The sequence below is a fragment of the Epinephelus moara genome, chromosome 14, assembly GCF_006386435.1.
Source record: "Epinephelus moara isolate mb chromosome 14, YSFRI_EMoa_1.0, whole genome shotgun sequence".
NCBI lineage: Eukaryota > Metazoa > Chordata > Actinopteri > Perciformes > Serranidae > Epinephelus > Epinephelus moara.
The window spans coordinates 34846057-34868890 of NC_065519.1; the positions used below are offsets into that span (position 1 = coordinate 34846057).

A 22834-nucleotide genomic window follows, 5' to 3' on the forward strand; every position below is an offset into this window, starting at 1 on the left:
ATACCAACTCAACGACTGATAAACAGCACTATGGGTGGTAGGAAAATTACGTATTTTGGGGTGTTCTGTCCCTGTGACCATAATTAAAAACAACAGCTAAAGTGGTCATCTACAATATTCTTGCTTTTCCCAGTTTTAGATATATATATATATATAAAACAGGTGGTCCTTGTTTTGATGTTCTGCACTCACGTGAGACCGTAGCTAATTGTTCTGATACTTCTTATTAATCTAATTTCTATTTCTATAAACAAACTGCTGTTGCTTTAACATATAGGACAAAACAGATCAGAGACTGGTCACAGGAAAGAGAGTCTAAGGTATTTAGAGCAGCAAATATAAAGCTTTCACTGCCTACAAGTTCAAACTACTCTACAGTGTCAATGGCTACGGTTACATGATGGCTTCTCATTCGGAATGAAATAAATCTGAATGAAATCATTCGGAATTAAAGTCTTTCCAGGTAGTTTACATGGGAAATATTCATTCCGAATGAGGGTTTACATGGGAGATCAGTTCAATTGCCTTTATTCAGGTCTGCACAAGGTTTGGGGCAGGGAAGGTTTCTGATTGGATAGGGGGCGGGGCGGATGTTACGTGTTTACGTTTACCGGAAGAAAACACTGTATAGTCCGGATAACAAGATGCTTGACGACGCCGTTCTTAGTGCCTTTTTCNACCATTTACATGACCACTTTTAATCGGAATGGCCTTTCATTCCGATTAAAAGTGGAATTAAACTGTGCATGTAAACGTACTGACTGATAGAGTTTCGTATAACCATTAGCAGATATAAAAAGGGTATAAATTATTATGGTGGAATTCAAAGACCCCACCAGTTTTGTAAAGCCAGGTTCAGACCAAAGATGTGCGATGAGATGAGTTGAAATAGGCAACTACTTGCAACGTGCTGTTCTGAAACGTTCTAAAAACCTGCTGGTTCACACCAATGCGACGAGATGAGACGGTGTGTCATCTCTATGCAACAACTCTTTGTACTTCTGTTCTGATTTCCAGTTTTTCAGACTTACTTTGTGGCTCAATATAATTTCTAGCTTCTTAAAATATATAAATGAGGATAGTGATAGTGAGATACTGGCTTCAGCTGCATTTGTAGAGATTAAATGAAAATACATAAATAACCAGTGCTAAATAATCAATCAACGGGACCTCACACCATGAGGACAGAAATAGAGGGCTTGGCAAGACAAAGCACCTGCCGCAGCAAGCGAACAAGCCGCCTGTGGTCATTTTGACCATATTAACTTGACCAGTGGACTCCACTACAAGTCAATTGGCTGTTGAAACTGATGACTTGATTTGCGTTCTAAAACCAGCTGCCGGCGATTTGACCAGATGAGCTGCAGGTGACACCATCAGCCAGCTTGAGTCGAGCTCAGACCGGGCAATTCACACACCTCTGCAACTTTTCTCTGCAACAGTTTCGTCTTGTCACAAATCTTTGGTCTGAACTGGTCTGTACGGCAAATTAGTTGGCTGACTGAGGAACTAAACTAAGCATATGGAAAAGACAAAGATATAACTACCTGAACTTGTAGCACTCCCTCTTGTTGTTAACAAAACCATCAGCCAAATCCCTGGGCACCACAAACTCCAATGAAGCACCTGTCTGATCTTCATTGTCCACAGAGTACACCTGAGGGAGCCAGAGACAACAGTAGAGTCAGTCCTACAGTGGCATAAGGCTTACACACTACTGTTTTTATCACAGGGCAATGGACTTGTGGGCTTGGACATTTACCACAAGAGAAAATCTTGAGAGTATTTAAAAGAAGCTATAAAGGCATTCGTCTGCTGTTTTGAAAGATCAGTCTGCTATGTTTCTATTACTTGTATAATGTTATGGTATGTGGTGCCATACATACAGCCCAATTTAAACACAAAGACAATTCATTATGTGAGGTTTAAAATATAAGTTTGTCCACTTGTGGTTGGGGAAATGCGAGCCCCGAAATAAAAAGTTGGAGTTTATGAAGCATTTATTTTGTGGAAAGCAACAGAACTGAACAAGCAATCATGATCAGTGTACAGTGTAGGCAAGTTCTGCAATTTCACCCCAGGGGAGACAAGAAAAACTGTGGAACATTAAACCAATATAGATTGAGCTCTAGCAGAAGAGGACATTTAAATTGAGGCTGGCTGGGTCAATCTAAACAACCCCACCGTCGGGTTTTCAGCTTCAACATATGTTCTGGCATATGTTTCCAATGGACACAACGATGCAATTACAAGTCCCCAGGGTTTCAGGAATAAAAGATAAGACCTAAATGATTGGATTGTTTTTCACTGTCGCTCTGCCTGCAGCATCGCCTCCTGACCACCACTGTTCTGCTGTCTTCACGTGGACATGTGCAGACGCTCAAAAAGCCCCAAGGAGGTAGCTGTGCTCATTTCATTTCGCTGGATATTGTCAGCTCAAGCTAAAGTGCCACAGAAACCCTCAAAGTAATCTGATCATCTCTTCCATCAGCTGTTGTGCTCACACAATAAACAGGGTTTTAGGGAGAGTAAAGTGCTGCCAGGGGTGTTTCTCATGGAAATTGACTTTTGTTTTTGTACATGTGCATCCAATAAAGAGGGCCCATCTGATAGGAGCTGAACATTAGTACGCATGTGTGTAGCATAACCTGCATTCATATGCTGTCAGAATAATCAGAAAAATGGGTTCCTCATTGGAAAATTTAACACGTCTCTGAAAGTCAGTGAAAATTTGGGTACACGAATTGCAAGTTGACGTCATATTAGGCAGAGACATGGAGGACAAAAGTAAATGTGTGGTTGATGATAAGAAAATGTGATAATTCACATCCTGCATATTCAGTTTTGCTCACATGTAATTTGCAATCTAGTATTTTGTTGTAACCAGTAGTTGTTGTCCACGTTGAGTGACCTAGACTATTTAGAAAAGTTTTTAGCATTAACCCTGATAACAAAGGAGAGGCAATATTTTAGTGGTTTTAGGGAACGAACTGGTGCAGAGACAAGTCTGGGATAAAATTACTTTGTGATATAAAGCTTCAAACTGATTCAGCACACTTGGATAGCAATAGAAATCTTCACTCGGATGTTAAACACTCTGAGCAGTAAAGTGAAACACATCTTCATTTTAGTCTCCATGTTGTTTCCACATTACGACTAAGGGCCGTAATATACTTGCTGCAAACAATGCAAACACGACCGCATCATGGCTGCCACGCGTGATCTGCTTTCGTTTGACACGTCGAACGCACATCTCAACACGAGGTACCGCGACGTGTGCGTGAGATGCAATATTCGTATAACCGCTAGAGGCGCTGGTGCGAATGCACAATGACCCGACCGGATGATCAGACCAGACCCTTCTTCTTCTCATGAGATTCTTCATGATTTCCGGGTTATATTTCTGTTGTCTGTCCCAAGTGGTGACCGCCAGTATTGTGCATTTTGGCTGCATAGTGCTGCGTACACAACGTGCCGTGGTTGTGCGTTGTGTACGCATTGTGTACGCGTGCGTTCGATCAAGCAGCAAGTATATTACGGCCCTTAGAAGCATGTGAACGCAACATTACTTCATTGCAAAAAAAAAGAAGCATGTGAACGCAACATTACTTCATTGCAAAAAAAAAGAAGAAAGAAAAATCTAAGTAACCTACCAGGAGTTGGGGAATTGATTTTTTTTTTAAACTTTATTGCTACGTCACCTTGATGATGTGATACAGTTTATAGAATACATGCTGTATTTTTTTATTTATTAAAACATATAATATCTTTGGTATCATATAATTGAATAATATATTTTACTTATTATATTTCAACTGTGCCAAAGGACTTAAAGGTACAGTAACTGTTTGTAACACTGTCTTAACTGTGATATAATTGGTGCAATAATTCAACTACAGCAATACTCAATGCAGTTATTCAACTGTGCAATATTCTTCAGTATACTAATTTATTCTTACCAGCACCACTCTTAAATGTATATTTAATAATATGATTCACATATTATATATATGTGTCTTATTCTTTTTTCTATTTTGTATATATTGTGTTGTATACTGTAGCATAATACACACATTGTAGTATTTCTAAAACTTCACATACTAGTTTTCTGCACTGCAATGTAGCATAGGGCACATATTTTATTATCTTACACATCTTCCATACTTGGCATACCTCAGATATATTTTTTAAATGTTAAACATTGTAACATAATGCACATATTTTTATTTTTCCTATTTTTACATACTACTTTCATACTTCTCATTGCTACATCTATAATCCTCCTCCTAAACAGTCGCATGTAAAGGCACTGAACATCAGCACAAAATACTAGCTGTTGGCATCTTTAACTCACACACCTTAAAACTGATACTGGTCCCCATTTTATTTTTTCATGTCATAGCAAGATGAGCATCTGTATAATTAAAAATAATAACTGCATTCCACTCAGGTGTGCCAGTTCCAGGGCCTGGGTGCTGTATTGTAACGTCTTGATGTGATTGATTTATTGGGACGCTTAAAAGAAGGGTGCCATAATCAGCCCATTAATGTCGTTAGTTACACCTGTGCTATCCCTGCTATGACAAGCCCAACTGTCCGTTGTGAAAGTTATGGTAGGTGTAGAAAATGTCAACACAATTTGAGTAACGTTAGTATTATGTTAGTCAGTCTTGTTTTGTGTTAAAATGTCGTTGTAACCTGTGATATTTGGCGTGGTGGGAATGTAACCCAGCGGGCAATGTTTTTGGAGAGGCTCCGTTGATATAACGCCAACATTAGCTAGCTTAAATAAGCATACTCTCTGACGTTAGCATTCATTATCCACTGAGGTGTGTTTAAATGTTGTTTTAGCTGTCTGCTTACCGACGTAGTTTTCTTAGTGGGTTTAATGCGACCAAATATATGTATCGTCTGTTTCACCATTTTTCCGCTGAAAAAAAAGAAAAGTACTAAGTGTTGCTGCTTTTCCTTGTAGGCATAGCTGGTTAGCTCGAAGCTAGCGCCGGGCTCTTTGTAGTTTGTTGCAGCTGGTTGCTAGGAGACGGCGGTCCCCTCCTTCACTGACAAAGATCGTCTATTCTCTCAAAGATGATTCATCAGAGTAAAACCACCTTTCTATCTATCCTTCTCAATCTCTCTTTTCCCTAAACACCTGTGAGTCAGGGCCAGTGCAGAGATGTCCAGGGAGGAGTGTGTGTAGGAGGGGGGCTTTTGATTAACATTAAACACACTGTTAGGGGTAAAAATAAAACAAAGCATTCATAGCTGCTCTATTTTCTCCTGATGTTTGTTATTCTCCTCTGAGCAGGTGTTTTGTGTATTCAAGGCAAAAGGTCACTGCAGGTTCAGTGACTCATTCAGTCTGCATATTGACAGAAGTGTATTCACAACAGTAGGCACTCCCCACACATTAGGGCCAAAAGCACTTGATCCAAATAGGTGCAACCACAGCTGACAGATTTGACAGTCATAGCAGATACATTAGAAAAAAGGAAATGGTGTGTGTTAATCACTGCTGGGATTTCTACATACCTGTTGTCTCTATAGGTGCTGCATAAAAAAAAAAGTTTTAGAAATAAACTTAAAACATGGCATAGCATTTAACCATCTTTTCTTTGATCTACCACTGGCCCAAAAAAAATGGAAATGAAAGATAAGAGAAACCAGAGTGTGTTTAAATGAAATGTATGTTTTGCAAACAATATTAGGGGTGGGGTTTGCATTCAGGCACAAGCACACACAAACACACACATAAACACATCATATCGCACCTGCTGATGTTCAGCTTTATAGGTAAACTTTTATTGTTTTGGTTCAAGTTGACTTTGCCGGTTTTATTTATGTCACTTTCTATTACCTGCACAGTATTAGGCTTACAAAGAACACTGACAGAGGTTATATAAAAGTACATGGATCCACCAGCAAAAAGCACAACATGCCCTCTCTCATAAAAACTCATAAGGAACAGTAATTCTCTTATCAGCTGATTTAGACAGAACCATATGTCTTGAATTTGGGGAGGTGGGGGTGGAGGGTTGGTGGCTTTGACCCTGTCTCCAATTTCTGTTTCTGGTATTTCACCTGAACCCTGCATGGCCCCCAAATATAGCCTACCATGAGGCCTACCCCTGGGCTGCACACCAGGCCGTGTACCGGGAAGGCTGCATGGTTTCATGGTGGCATCCAGGAGAATGTATCATGTTTGTTCCAGTGCATTCCTCCGTGCCACACAAAATACTTCTTGTGTGGTTCCTTGTTTTCAGTGGAGTTGTGTATGTGTCTTGTTATGCATGATTATACCATACATACTGCTGCTTTTAGTGCGCAGTTTGGTTTAAATGTGTAGATAATCATACACCCAGTTTGCTATTAAGAATGTGTGGCATTATACAAGAGTGTGGTTGCCTATATTACATTCAGACTGCTGTGTGTGTGTGTGTGTGTGTGTGTGTGTGTGTGTGTGTGTGTGTGTGTGTGTGTGTGTTACAGACTCTAAGTCGGAAGAAAGAACTGAAGAGCACTGAGCTCATCAACATCATAATGTAAACTTTAGGTCAAAATAAAACTAGCCAAGCTAAAAACAAGAATGAATTTGCATTCACTGCGACCACATACACACATGCATGCATGCGCTCATTCACATAACAGCCTCATAAACACTTGTCAGTAGTCCAACGATGTCTCCCTATGACAAAAAGTTCATGAGTTTTGAAAGGGTACGTGGCAAAATGGCCTGTTTGTATGTTTTTGTTTGTGTGTGTTTTTGCGTCTTGTAGTCAATCATGTTACATGACTGTTTAGAAGTTATGCACCTTTTTGTTAAATCACGGATCAGTGGTTCATTAGGGACGGCTAAATTGATATGATTCCTCTTCAGGGACCTCTATCTGAAAATATTTTGGTGGTTAGATATGATTAAAACCAGAATTAGTTACAGTTGAGGAGATAACCATGGAGGAACAGAAACCAGTGATCAGAAGAGTCACTCTTATAACTCTTACTCACAATGGGCTTTGCTCAGGCCACACCCATCATTGCACAAGGCCATCATTGTGATCTCAAGGCCCTGACACACCAAGCCGACAGTCGGCCATTGGTTCTAAGAAAGTTGGGCCGTTGGTGAGCATCTGCCACCCTCATTGGTGCAGTGTGTCCCGCAGTATTGGCCCTCGTCTGCGCTGGTCAGCTTTTTTTGTCTGACCATTCAGCATGTTGAATGGTGTCGGTGATGGTGGACCCTGTTGCCAATGAAATCACTCTGATTGGCAGATGAGCTCAGCACAGGAGAAGGGAAACAGAAGGGACAAATGTAAGCAAAGAGCTTAAGTCAAGAGGGAGTGAGGCTGAAACAAACTTATGTGAGGGAAGATTGTTTTTCCTAAGCCATTTAAATCTTTAACAGAAACGTTTCATGATTGGGGCGTCGGTAGCGTGGTGTGCCGGCGCCCCATGTATAGAGGCGATGCCTCGCTGCAGCGGTCGCAGGTTCAACTCCGGCTTGCAACCCTTTGCTGCATGTCAACCCCCACTCTCTCTCTCGCCCTATTTCACTCTGTCCTGTTCATTAAAGGCAAAAAGCCCAAAAAATTATATATATATAAAAAAAAAAGAAACGTTTCATGATTGTTATTGCTCACTGGCACATGGCAAATATGCTTTGCTCTTTCAACACTGGATTGTGTTGTTAGTGTGCTATCTATCTAACTAGCATCAAAATGGTCTTAGGGTTTCCCTTTTTGGATGACAATTACAGACAACTGCCATCTGCTGGTATGGAGGGGTATGTTCTCTTACACAGGTGCAGAACACACAGTGGGGGTATCGATGGCTCTTTCCCTACTTCTTATCCCCTACTTCCAGCCCCCTTGCTCTGACCTCCCCCATCTTTGAATTTGGCCTTCATTGTGATCTCAACTACACATCTGTACAGTTTTGTAACTCTGTCTTGTTCAGTTGCACCATCATTGCGTTGACAAAATCTGTCAGCAGACAGACAGACAGACAGACAGACAGACTGCAAAATACTCAAAACGGCTTCTGTGGTAGTTCCTGCTGTATTTTGCCATGTTGACACACATGCACAGACTGACAGATTCACAATGTAAAAACAACAGCAGCTATCGCAATGTTGTCAAGGCTGGTAACTATGCCTTGTTTTCCTGGGGATCCTCTGTAACTGCCCAAGGGACTCCGGGGGGTCCTTGGACCCCTGTATAAGAATCCCTGTTATAGGCAAGCCCTCCCAGGACAATTAATCAACTGCCCTTTGGCTCACGATCAATCTCTCCACAAAATCTATGCAAGTCCCGCCCCCCACCCTCCCTTTTCAACCAATTGGCACCTTCACACACACACACACAAACACACACACCTGACCTCTATGCCAAATTTCAGCTTTGTAGGGCAAAAACTGTGGCTGCCAAAGGGTGGGGAAATTTTTGTGGGCCGACCAACTAACAGAGTGAGCCACAGAGCTGCTGGTCGCAGCTAATGAATTCTTTACCTCCTTTTAAAAACAAAATTTCGAAATAAAAAATTCTGAATATGAAATGACAGCCTTGTTTCCTGTGTTTACCCTAATACCTACATTTCATTTCCAAAGCAAACCTTTTTATTGCTTATAAAATCTGGTAAAAAATTCCATGCATAACTTATTAGGACAACATAAACAGTTAGTCTACTCACACAGAGATGAGCATTCATGAGAGGATCGTGTGAGGATAACCAATGGCAATTGGACAGGATGTGTTTCACATGGGCTCCAAATGGTCTGACATGCAGCCCTGCATTCCTTCAGGTTAGACTGCGTGTGTTTGGGATATTTTGTGTTATGCAACGGGGCAGGGGCTCTGTGAGAAGGAAGTGCGGCCTTTCAGAGGACTGTTGCTGACATGTTGGTGCTCACATGTAGCCCTGTGAAATGCATTTCCAGTCATTTGCTTCAAGTAGCCACGCATGGCTGAACAACAGCTAGTGAAACCCTAGAGCAGTAAGACAACTTTAAACATTTTTACAGAGCTTCCAGGTGGTGTAACACACCCTCTGGCAGCCATATTGGAGGTCCACAGCTCGTGGGCAACACGGTGTGAACAAACTGACTAAATTGTCTCGACAGACTCCAGTTCAGTTTTGTTGCGACCATGTTGATACACATCAGATTTGCACACCAGCTATTACCAGCTGCGTGTGAAGACAAATATGCTGCAGGTCATTTTGCTAAATTAGTCCAGAGAATACAACTGCAGTAGTAAAAGCTGTTTGTTCATGTAACCTGACTTTTCAAGCTACAACTGGCAGCACCTTAAAGCCAAGAACGAGCAAAGGTAGTAAATCCTTCTGTGCCACATATGTCTAAATGTGGAAACAAATGCTCTTCAGTTAAATTGAACAAATGCATTCAACCATGATATTTTTCTGTTTTATTTTTCATTTTGCACATGAACTTAAGTATTATTTCTGAACATCCATGATATGTAAGCTTTACCTTGGAAGTCCTTCAGAAAGTAACCAGCTCCACAGTATGAACCACATCCATCCCAGTGCGACCAAACAGAGTATTCCTTGCACTTGTGGACAGTGGAGCTGGCACATTATGCCATCTGGAGTATTGCACAATGGTGTCAGTAAGAGAACTCTGTGTTGACGTTATCTTTCGCAAACATGTAGATTATATCATGATATCAGCAGACAAAATGCTTTTCAAAACTTGTCCGTGAGTTCCAAGAAGGAAGCAGCCACGTCCACTTTCTACAGAACAATTACTCAGTGTAGTTAAATCTGTTTCCTTGACAGAGAAGTGCATGCAGTAAACACCAACCAAGGGCTGGACTGGGCTTGTTAGGGAGCTGTGAACTTTTTTTTAATATCCTGTTTTGGTCCATGTGTTGTCTTTAGCTGGAGCTGACATAGCTGTGGTTTCACCCCAAAGGAGGCAACCAACTGTACTGCATGAGGCCGAGGCACGGAAACGGACTTCAGATCTGCATGCAAGACATTTTTACTCTCAACAAATAAGTGGCTAACACACTCTTTTTGTCTTAAAAAGTTCAAAGTTTTGCATGCATTCAAACCACACTGGATTCTTTCTTTTGGCAAAACAAAGGAATTAAAAGTCATTTCCCAGCTTTGTTATCAATGATTTCCCATAATTCTTGTTTGTTCCTCTTTTATCTCTTTAATTTCCTGTCTTGGGTTCACAGGAAGATCAGGTGTTACATTGGAATTGTCACCATGCATGATGACTACACATACTGACATGTGTGAGCACGCATGCATGCATGCACACACACACTCACTCAAATACATGCTTCATCGACTCTGAAAGGAGTGAGGTACAGTAAATACTGTGATACAGATAAACCAACCAAGTACATTTCAAAACTTGTAGGACCTTAAAGGCAAAAACAACTCCACCAGCAAAGACAAAAACCTGTTTTTTCAGTCATCTTTGCCAGCAATCGACACCTTTGTCTCTAAGCGCCGCCCTGGCAGTTAATCAAAAAGGTGTGCTCAGCGTCAGAGGATTTCATACTGACTGGGAGTGTATGCAGCGCTCTCCTGACTGACTGCTTGGTTTAGTTTGTGGTTGTGATTTTGTTTGGATGTTTGCAAGATGACCTGGTACCCACTTCAGTGCATGTGCAACAGGATTAAACATGCTGCAGTGTGCCAAAGTGTACTTGTGTCACACAGTGAAGATCTGAACATGATGCAAACAGAAAAACAGACAGAAAAAGGAGCATTTGTTATTTCTGTACAGATGTCACACATGCTGCCGTCACACTACGCAGTCACTTCTGAATATCATTTAACACACATTATTACTTCTTAAGTTCTTCATCTCAAAATCCAACCAAATTTGATAAATGCACAGTGGTGGGTCAGACATTAAAGGGACAGTCCACCTCAAATTTAAAAATCCATAGTTTTCCTCTTACCTGTAGTGCTATTTACCTGTCTTGATTCTTTTGTTGTGAGTTGCTGAGTGTTGGAGATATCGGCCTTCTCTTTAATATAATTTAATTAGATAGCACTCGGCTTGTGGTGCCCACATGAAACTGCTCACAACAAGGTCTGTGGATTATCTTGAGTGACCTGGTCATGATTTCTAGAAAGAGACATTGCCGATGAGTTCTTTTTTCCTAGCTCCATTTTATTGGAGAGAAGGCAGACATCTCTACAGCCGATATCTCCAACACTCGGCAACTGACACCTAAACAATCTAAATTCATGAATAGCACTACAGGTAAGAGGAAAATTTGATTTGGGGGTGAACTGCTCCTTTAACAGCACTTGCCACTACTTGCTTACAGCACCAACAGTAGCTTGCCAACCAAGCCCAAACTGTACACAAGCAGTTTGTGGGAGTATTTGTGTTGTTCTGCATCTCTGTGTGCAATCATGTACAGTATACGCATGACTGGGTACGTACTGTAAATGTGAACATAAAACCCGGTCTTCCAAACTGTAAACACTGTACCCTCCACAGCTCCTGGCTAATCAGTCCCTTAAGAAAGCATCTTGGCGTTGCTTTCAAACAGAATGGTTTCGATTTGGCCAGGCCATTATTACAGAGTAGGGGAAGATGATGCTTCAGTTAAGTAGCTGCTTCTCTGTGGCTTAGCGGTTGAGGTTAGATAGATTCCATAGGATGATATGTTGCTCTGTGACTGTGCGTGTTTGTGTATGTGTGTGTCGTCCCAGCTCTGTCTGAGGGTGGCCACAGAGGCTTAGTGGTAGAATGCCAAGATGCTCCTTTAACCAAAGGGACGATTAGAGACAAGCTTCTGCTGCTATGGTACCTTGCTTATACTGTAAGCCACTGCGTGTCATCATCACACACACATGAAATATGTGTACACGCATGCTTACACACGCAATGATAAATGGAAAATAATGTTTTGAATACTAGGAACATGGTGACAATGTTTATTTCAAGAAAACATTAAATACAGAGGTGCCATCAAAAAGATGTAACCCCACTTTTAGTCATTCTGCATGGGAGGTGGCTGCAGCAACCTTCTGCATGCACCACATTTACACAGCTATATTGAGTCAGCCTGGGAAAGGTTAATTTTTAACACCAGCGCATTTGCAAAGTGACTGAGTGCTCCAGTCAGAGAGGGAATGACAGTAAGAGAGTTATTTTCAGAGTGAATAACTGTTGTGGTAGCTGTGGTGAAAGCAGGTCAGCCCATGCGCTGACCTATACATGTAAGTTAGCGTGTAGAGTGTATGTATCCTATTTTTACCACGTCACCACCGGTCGTAAAAACGTTGAACATAGTGAAAACAACTTCTTAAGCTCCAGTGCCCACACTCCTGATAATGCATAAGTGTCTGGTACAACTGTCTGGCGGGTTTTAAGAACACAACAAATTACACTTTGTTAATAATCTCATCCAGTCTTTTCAAAATCAAAGTCTGCTTTTTACTTTTCAATTTTAACATAAGTGTAAGTGTGGAAGTGAATTAATTAGCTAAACTTGAAACAAAAAGAACCTGCTTTCAGGTAGCTCAGAGCGTAAAACAATTGGTCAAGTCATTATATTAAATCATAATATTGTAATATTAAATTAAGATAAAAAGACACTGAGACATTATTCTTTTTAAAAGGGTTACTTCGGTGACTAATGGAGACACAAGTTTTTTAAAAATTGGTCCAGTATTGAGCGCGTGTGCTGCAGCTGGCGGTGGTGAAACAGGCTGCATTGTTATGTCAATGGGCATTTGAGCACCATCAATTCAATGTCCACAGAAAGCTCTTGTTTTGCCACTGACAGGCTCAGATTGATATTAGAAGTGCTGACATTATGGAAATGATCCCTACAGAGACAGACCTTTTTGTTAAAGAGTAAGATCTTTTTTCTTTTTTAACCTGAAACAGATCTGAAATCACCATCACTAAATACACCAGACTTCCTTTAAATAAACAGTAATTTTATCACCATAAAAACACCTCATTTAAAGTCAATAGAAACAAAATATATATAATAAAACATCCTTTCACTGTTCCAACAATCACCAACTCTGCTTTGTTTGAAATAAACCCTTAATTCACTCTGTTAGATGTGAGAATATTCTGGCTCTGTACATGCTAAAATAACTGTTTTTTTAAATGGAGTCTGGTGTGTTTGCTGAGAGGGATGTCAGGGCTGTTTCTGGTTAAACAAAGAGGATCTTACTCTTCAACAAAAAGGTTTATCTCTGTAGGGATAATTTCCATAATGTTGTCAGACACTTAGAATAACAAGCTGAGCCTGTCTGTGGCAAAAACAAGCACTTTTAGTGGACACATAATGATGGTGCATAAATGCCCCAGGTGGTTACATAGCAACCTGCCTGCTGCTACTGCCTGCAGTGTTCTTGCCTAATACTGGACTTGTTTCAATAATTGTTGTACCCATTAGTCATTCACACACAAAAACATGAGAGAATAGGGTTCATCTTGAAAATATCTAAGCCACCTTTTAAGTGTATGGATTCTGTATGTTAAAATGTTAAGGATAGAACTGTATTTTTCAAAAGAAATGAAATAAAAGAATAAAAAATATTCTCCGACAATAATAAAAAAATGTTGACGATATTAGTTGAGAGTGTTATAAAATGCTGAATGAGTTAATAGCATAGATTTTCATTGCCTGATGTGTCTGGAAACAGAGTTAATGAGAGCTGTGAGACTGAACTGAAACAGTAAAGTTGGCCAAAAAATGAAAACAATAATCTCAAAGATGTTAACATTGATTGCAGCGCTGAGAGAAACTGCAGAGTTGGTGGTAATTCTGTGTGGGTTCATCACTGCAAGGGATTCCCCTGATATTACACATACTTGTGTTTCATCATAATACAACATATTGATTAATGCAGCTTTAATGACAAGACATCTCTCAGACTAAACTGCAAGTCTAATTTACAGTGCAACACTATCAGTATAAATACATCATAAATATGTCCTTTAATGTAATTTCAGTCATGTCCAGAAGCAGCACTAACCAAAGTGCTGAGTGTCTATCTCAGGCAGTCACCAGCAGTGAAGTCCATGCTATTTAAGTCTGGGGTTTCAGCAGCTCTCCTGCCTTCCCCTCCAGGGCACAGTTTTCTGGTCAGTAGCTGTGTCCAAGGGAATTCTTTAGGGCTTTGGTTATGTGTTATTCTCTGAGGCTTCTGCCCTCTGTTATGCTAGCTAGGCCCAGGCATATCAGACTTCAGTCTGCATTCCTGAAATACTGTATATGAATTTCCAAGAGTCAAAGACCGGCAATATTGTGGGATGGATTTGGGGATGAGCAAGAAGTCATGGACAGGGTGACATTTAGCTTTTTTTTTTTTCTCCTTTGTGATCCGTCAGCATGTTTGTTTTTCCGTCAGTGAGAAGAAGAGTCAAGGGAATATGTCACGGAGAAGTATATGTTTTTCTGAATGATTTGTTTAAGAATGTTTTGCTGTGCTGTGTTTGCTGCACTCAAAATGAGTTCTGTTTCACTGCAGGCACAATATCATGTGCTCGTTTCATGAGGCAGTCTGAATGTAAAATACAATCCAGAGTAGGAGGGGAAAGGCTTATTTTATAATGGACGACATTCCATAACATGAAAATGCCTTTTGTCTTTTGCTTGTGGTCATGAAATAAAAATTGAGTGCAAAATGAAATACTTGAACTTGAAGACACATTGTATTGACTGTATTTAAAGAGGCTCCACGTGTAGTTCAGAGCGTATTTGTCTGAACAAGATAGCCTAAGCAACATGGAGGTGGCTGAGCTGGTGGATAGCTGCTAATGGTGCCAGCTCCATTAACAGCTCTAAACAACAGCAACAGTGCTAACGGAGCTAATGGTGTTAACCGGGGGGTAGTTGAAATGTGGGTGCTAAGCTTCTGCAATGCTGTCGTCCCTATATATATCAACTGTAACCGCTGTATGAGAGCAGTGCAAAGAGGCAGCCATGAGCTAGCTAGTGGAATACATACTAGGGCATTAACGACTTTGATTTTTTTCAGGTCGACTTATCTGTCAATAAAGTCGAGTCGAGTCGACAAGTCATTTGATGACATCATCACATTGACACGGCGGAGGAAAGTGAAGTATCTCCACACATGTGATGTGTGTCTGTCAAGGCCCGAACATACTCGGGCGGAACATAAGCGGAACGGACTCCGCGGAGGTCCGTGCGGACTCAAAGCGGACGTCCGCAAGCCCTGTGCGCGCAAAGCTCAGATTTTACGACCGTGCGGACTCTGCTCCGCGCACCAGTGACTGCTCACTCACATTGCGGGGATTTTTCACGGACATTTTTACAGGAAACTACAACGCGGAAGTGCGCTCGACTATGAAAGCCCAAATGACTGCGGACATTCCTCCGCTTATAGTACGCCGTCAAGGATAAAAGTATCAGCGTAATCAGAGGCAGCGATTGCATTCCGTACACAAGCACACAGAGAGAGAGAGAGGGAAAAAACACACGACTTGTCGACTCCTCCTGGGGGGGTGTCGACTTGTGCCACTGACGTCGACACGTCGACAAATCGACTTTTCTGTTAATGCCCTAATACATACACGCACCCACAATTTGACCCCTTTATCACAGAGAAACTCGGATTACAACACACACAGGGGGAGTGTGACTTCATTCTCTGCTCAGGATGCCATTACTCCACTATATCTTTACATTCCAAACAGTGGTTTGCTGCTATATTATTGCTTTGAATGTCACATACTGAACGTTTATATGCCTCGATATTATCAAAATTCATTTTAACACAGCGATCCATTCAGTATATTTGCTGTGACTAACCCAGCCATTCCTTGTTCTCAGGGATTATCTTGAGTTATATATCCTGCTGTCAGTAAATATTATGTTATCACATAACTCTCTTTGATGGCCTCCTGATAACAGCCTGATAAAAACTCATCAAAGTACTTCCAGAACTGTTGCGCACATCTACATGTGATCCATTTGTCTGGAAAATCTGAAGCATACTTTCTCCTTTTATAGCAACTCTCGTGCTTGGCATTTTTAGCAAGGGGGAATTTTTAGGCCATTGTTGCATAATGGACATTATGTCAAGAGTTTTCATTGATTGCAGCCCAGCAAATCTCTCTTGTCTCTTACTTTAGACCATTGGAATTCATCTTGAGCCATCTGTTTAAATAACCGCTAAACATTTTTCTTGAGTCGTTATTTTCTCCTTTCTCAACCCCTCAGACGTTTGTGTACATATTTCTGAAAATAGAAAAGATGTTTGGGAATTTATTCTCATGGAAAAGGAATGAACACACACACCAGTTTAGCTGTTTGTCCTATAGCTTTTCATACACTTCATACAGTACATGTTTGACCCTCCCTCTTGTCCATTCCTTCCAATTGCTCCATCTCTCCATCCCAGCTGCATGTGGTCAGGAGTTTGGACAGTGGGCTGGGACATGGCTGGGCGGTCCTGCTGGCCTGGCGGTGCTTGGCTTTGGGGAAAGGGGGCGGATAAGGCCCTGCCTCCATGGGTCTAAAAGGCCTGGAGCTCTGAATGCAGAGCTAACCACTCTAACTGCACAGTATAAATAGAACAAACTTGGGTTTGAGAGAGCCCACATCTTCACTTCTCAACTGTCAAGCAGAGAGGAGAGGCAGGAGCACGAAGGACAGAAAGCAGCAGAGAGAATGTGTGTATAATGAAAACATAAGTAATGTTATTGAAAAGTGGAATTTCCTTGTGAACTTTTGTAGGTAGCAGGAGAAGAAGGATAGGGAGTAGAGGAATGGAGAGAAAATAAATGGGTATGAAATGAGAGACAGGGTTGAAAGAGCACTAGAGGAATATTTGCAGCTGGAATGACAAACGTAGTCGCTGAAAGAAGTGTAATGTATTGGGAATACTGGCAGAATTTCTACAGTAAATCCACTTTCTCCACCTTTTCCGAGCGGTGACCGGCCAGAGCCGGCGACTTTCTGTCCAAATCCACTTCCCAACACAAGCCAAGTCCAGGTGATGGTTCAGCAAGCACACATACAGTGTTATGTAAGAAATGCGGGAATGCTTTCTGGCTAACTGTAACGAGCTGAGTGGGAATTTGACATGAGAGCCCCTGCAGGTCTGCCGAATTCCTGCTGCCGTGGAGGATTCTAGCAACCAAATTCCTCTCCTCCGCAACGTGCTAGAGTTACAATGAAATACCTTGCGGTGCTGAACCCTGCTGCCTTTGAAGTGCTATTCAGGACTGTGCGTTGGGCTACTGTTGTTGCATGCCATTCCTCACACAATGAGCTGTGTTATGTCACGGTTACCCCTGGCCAACCCCGTGATGTGTCACACCAGAGGAGGCCAATCCAAGCTCACATCGACTCAGCCAAGAGATCTCTGCCATTGAAAAAGTGCAGGAAAGTCAGATTGGATACATGGCGAAAACCACAAAGTGGTCTTGAATGCTTTACCATGCAGATGATGCGTTATGATAAAAAATATTATTGCTATGCACTATTGACCACCCCGTTACATAATTCTATAAATGCAAACAGGGTGACTCCAGCAGACAAAATGTCTCATTGTATCATTTACTGTCTGTGGCACTAATAGGAATGGGGACAGTTCATTGAGGATATTACCATGGCAACAATGGTTTGTGTATTGATTAGCAGCAATGTGTCACTTTCAATTAAGCCACAGTGAAGAGATTAGAGCCTGAGTGTTAGGATGCTGCTTTACTTGGTGTTGTTTTTGTCACTGCCCGGAGGGCAATGCAAATTCCATTTCTTCTGGTTGTTGTTGAAAAAAAAAAAATCGATATTTCTGCCAACATCAGTGTCCATATAATGGTTTTGCAATGATATTGCTTTTGAACTCTCCCACATGCGAGCACATACACCATAAAAAGATAATAGCTCCACAGCCGAGGCGGAGAGAAAACAAATGTAGGGAGACTTTGATGACAGCCAGGAAATGAAAGGGAGCATATCACGCGAGGCAGAAATAGAACAGAGAGGCATCTTATTGATTCTCAGATTTTGTACTATAGTCATCACAATGCATATAGGGAAAAATGAGACTGATGGAGGGAGGAGGGGGCTAGAGAGGAAGGGAAACGCACAGATGACTTTGCATCCTCCTAGAATGAAAGTTAATGTAGAAGTTTTGTTGGAGGTGTAACTGATCTGCACTTTCTCCCACTGTCTTTCACCTTCTATCAGAGAGGTCACAGAGAGACACAAAGGGCAGATGAGCAAATAGTTACTCTGGCTCAATCCCAATACACCCCTTGCCCCTACCATTCAGCCCCTACCCCTTCGTTCTGTGCATTCATGTCTAGGGTTAGGGTGTCCTGATTCTTATCAGAGTAGAAGGATGGGGCAAAGTATTAGGTCTACATGGATAACTGAGGTTTTTCAGAGTGTTTTGAGAAATCATCGGAAAGATAGCTGCACAAGCAACAAAAGAAACCAACAGATGTGTTTTCTTGGTAAATCAAGATTTTGAATTTACAGCAACCACGAATTAGTGCCCACATTCCCTCACAAAATTCACACATCTTCGAACGCGAATTTCCTTGAAAGTCTTGTGTTCAGTCACCCACCCATCACGCCAAAATGCCTCCTTATGGGACCACTTCCTACTTTAGTCCCTTCAGCGCATTTATCATGTGACGCAGCCTTCCCAAATATGTGGCTTGTACACAAATTACTGACTCATGATTATGTGGGATACGTAATTTTGGTGCATTACCTTATATAGACAATATACAAAATGTGCATGTGAACAGCCTGGTGCACTTGTTACCGCACCTCTAATATCAGTGCAGACTGGCAGGGTAGGAGCATGGGTTGCTAACATTAGCCTACAGAGCACTGCTAGTGGCCTGGAGATGAAGCAGTGTTCCTTTTTAGGAATGACTTGTTTGATTGATTGATAGCATGAAATTTAAGTTGCGAACAAATTGCGAGCATCCTGACAAACGCAAAAAGATGCCTATGGCCCACGCAATAGAAATCACCACAGCAGACGACGGCGTAGCCTGTTCGCAATGTCTGTGTCTGTTAACATACACGCCAGCCTCAATGACAATTGATGACGAGTGAGGATCTTAAAGGACTGTCCCATTTCATGAGGAAAGATTTCAACCACTACCTCTTGAAACCCTGAGGAGCAAAGGGGCACCCGAAAACGAGGGGTAGGGGTAAAAATAAAAAATGGGAATGGGCCTTTGTGTGTGTGTGTGTGTGTGTGTGTGTGTGTGTATAAAGAGACTAGACAAAAACCAGCAGAGCATGCAGTTTGATGGACAATGGAGGGCCTCTCCGTTGTGTTAGACAGCACAACCAGGTCAGCTGTTCAGAGCATGTCAGGTGAGGAGAAGGAAGCTGGCTGTAAGTGAGGGTGACAGTGACTATCCAGTGTTTGAAACTCTAGCCATGCGCCTTCTGTAGGATCACAAAAACTCCACCTACCAACTGCAAATGAAAGACAGATAATTCTGTCTTTGATATTCCAGCTGCAGTGTATGTTTAGTCTGTAGCTACATGTTTTATGTATCCTGACACAACTCAGACTCAGTTTGTTTTATAGGATCATTCTGTTTGTTATGCATGTTTGAGCCACTTAAATACCAACTGTGTATATTTTACATGCTGCCCAATTCCCAAAACATATCATTGCATTCATTTTGGGACTGACCCACCCATATACAGTATGTAAACATGTGAAACCACTGCCTGCCATGCAGCATATGCATTTCTCATCTTGGCCAAACATTTAATTCGCAGAGATTTACAAGTCATGCAAAATACAAAAGTTTACTGGTCTCCATGCTGATGGTACTCATGGTGTTTTGCTTCATAGATTCAAAGGCCATCACGTCTGCTGGATATGAATGTTGTTTTGTGAGCTGAACTCAAATGGAGTGGAACTACGCCCACAAGAAATGGTGCTGGTCAGGTTTCAGAGAACACCCGCTGCTAATGAGTCTTTCACTGCTGCTCTATAAAAAGAAAGCTCTTAATCAAACGTTAAGTCGTCTGATAACAAACCAGACACTGAAAGGTGCCCTGTGGAGTTTCCTCATATAGGAAACAAAAGTTGTATTTATATGCATGTGCATCCTCGTGACAAACTTATGGGCACCCACTCAAAAAAACTCTGCTGCATAATGCCACTGGAAGTCAAAACTCCACAGGGAAACTTTTAGGTGCATACCATATTGTTCAGTCCTTTATTTATTTAGGGAATGTTCACTTCCTCTCTTTTGTAGGAATGCCTTGCTTAAACTCACACAGCTGTGCACAATAAGTGTGTTTCCATCCACCTGTTTTTAAATGTTCACTTTCAATTTGTGATTTTACACATAAAAAAACAGTGGAGCGGAAATGCCACAAATCTGGGAAAGAAAAGTTGAAATATTGCAGTTAAGTTTTTCACTCTGGGCTGAGGTGGAAAACTTGGTGTGTCGAAAAAAGTAAAATGCAACAAAGTTTAATGGAAACAGACTTAAAAGTGGAGTCAGTGATTTTAATCCAAGCTTGTCAAATTCAGTAAATTCCGAACCACCCAACACTATGCCAACTACTCTCTATCTTCCATGTCCTCGCCCTTGAAGAATGGAGCTACACCTTAAAACGTAAATAACATTGGAGATGTTGTCGAAGCTTCTGGAGGACCACTGATGTGATTGGAATATTTGCCTCAGTGGCAACAATATGTCTCCAGAATTGCAAACTCCACCCTCAAAGCATAAATCATGATGTACATTAAGCATGGTCAGGCTTTTCTCACAAACTGTATGTTCTTCTACAAAAAGTAAAGCATCCATAACCTAATGTGACAACGTGATGATGTACCCTAAAATAACTCAAAATTTGTTCGGTTTCACACGGGACACCGTGTGAACACTAGTCTTCTGGGGTGAAGTCCCGTGTTTGTTTGACCCATCTACTGCCCCAACCTGCCTGCTTATGTGGACTTTATACTGCCTCCTTCTCTTCTCCCATTAGCGCATTAGTTACATGATCTCAGCTTTCATGATTACATCGGTTATATAAGAATTCTTATGCATTGCTTTTTCTAGTTTTCCACATTGTTTTTGTTTGAGGTTGGACTGTTTCTCTTTTAATTACATCAACTCAATGCACCCTCTTCTTCTGCAATAGTTTAATGGCACCCGAATATGGAATTAGTACTGCCGGCTGTTTATCTTTATGAATACACTCCTAATATTGGCAGTAGTGGATGAAAGCATGCATCCATTAACATGTTTCTATGCAGACTGTATGGAAATGAAGTTAACATTTGCTTCTAATTTGGATGGAAACTTTACAATGCACACCTAAAAGCTGTCCAATACAGCTCCAGCCTGAACTGTTGGCCAATGAGCAGCTCCACAGAAGCAGTTAGGGGTTAAGTGCCCTAGCTCAAGGGCTTAGTGTTGGTAATGAGGGAGGGGCAACGCTGCTCTGCCACCACTTCTCTCGCCTATGTGTGCCCTTACAGGCCAAGATAAGTGGTGCTCTAAAGCTTGGTTGATAGCTTTGTATGCTTCCTCTCCACTTACAGTAAATCATGCCCTTGTTTGTTTGGTGAATTTGTGGGTTTTGTAACATGGTTTGCATTTACTCTTGAATTAAAACTCACATGGTAGACTTTTTATTGAAGCTATTTTGTAGACTCAGTGCTCTGTATTTAAATGTGAATGTTGGCAACCAAAATAATAGAGAATAAAAGCTCAAGAGTTTCTGAGCGGGGTCAGGAGTGTCGTTGGGGCCTTGTGACCTTACTCGTATTTCTTACTTTTGGCTATGGCCCTGGCCAGAACACATTGATACAATAGTTTAAGATGTCACCAAGTAATATAGAGGCTTGTAAAATGTTTTGTCTGGGCTGACTTGGATTCCGCCTTTTGTTTTTCAAAACCAAACAAGCTGCCTCTGGTTTTAATTGAGCACGGTCTGATAAGCATTCAGAAATGACTCATACCAGAATAGTTACTTTAGCAAAATAAAGTTGTGACTAGCTTTTATATTTGTTGGCCAACACACCACAACATATGGCACTTTAACACAATTCATCCTCCATTGTAGAGTGATCTACTCCACATGTATATCTTTATGCTTTTATTCCTTTAGTTAAATCCTGAGGTGAAACCTCTAAAGCAAACTGACATGAACACTGCTGTGAATAAATATCGCCAGGAATATAATTAAACGTAAATATGTCATTTGGAATGCATGAAGTCATTTCCCTCATCGCAGTTCCCCTTTATTTTCCATCATCACTCACATGCTGAATGGACACACTTACCGGAGTCATTTTCAAAGCTCACACTGAAAGTTTCAGTCATTCATTCAGCTGGCTTAGGCAATTTTGCGTAAGTGCCCCTTGTCAAGGGCACCAAGTCCCTTTATCCCAGGAGGCAGACCTGACAAGCAATCCTGTGTCTTGAGATCCACGACATTATGCAGTTGCACCCAAGTGTTATAAAGCTTGTGCGCTATGGCAACAACAGCAATTTATTTTTACTTTTATCCAGATAAATATTAAGTGCAGAAAAGTGTCTTTGTGTTGTTTTCTCTTATTTGATTTATTTTTATTGTACTGTATTTTATATGTATGTATCTTGTACATCTTCATGGCATAGCATGAGTGTTTTGCTCTGTCTTTTAAACCTTTTCACAAAACATGAGAGCTTCAGCCAATAGCTTGTAACAGCTGGGAGCCTGACCTGAATATTTTCAAGCTGTTTCCATCATTATGGGAATGCGCAGTTCTGAAAGAGGTCCCACTCTTCAGCGATTAAGCATTGTACTTTGATTAAGTTGGGGGACTCAGCAGTTGCAGATCTAAAAAAAAAAAAAAAAAAAAA

The 22834-nt window shown here is 41.3% G+C and overlaps 1 protein-coding gene across 1 annotated transcript in view; it reads right to left on the reverse strand.

The window, feature by feature from the left end:
* The window catches only part of kif6 (kinesin family member 6), an 86250-nt gene extending 81256 nt beyond the window's left edge, over nt 1-4994 (reverse strand). Inside the window, exons 1-2 of the mRNA XM_050061952.1 lie at nt 4864-4994; nt 1548-1657 (exon numbers count right to left, since the gene is read on the reverse strand). Of these exons, the coding sequence (XP_049917909.1) occupies nt 1548-1657; nt 4864-4923 (170 nt within the window). The 5' untranslated portion in view covers nt 4924-4994. The remainder of the gene's footprint in view (nt 1-1547; nt 1658-4863) is intronic.
* Between the last annotated feature and the right edge of the window lie 17840 nt (nt 4995-22834).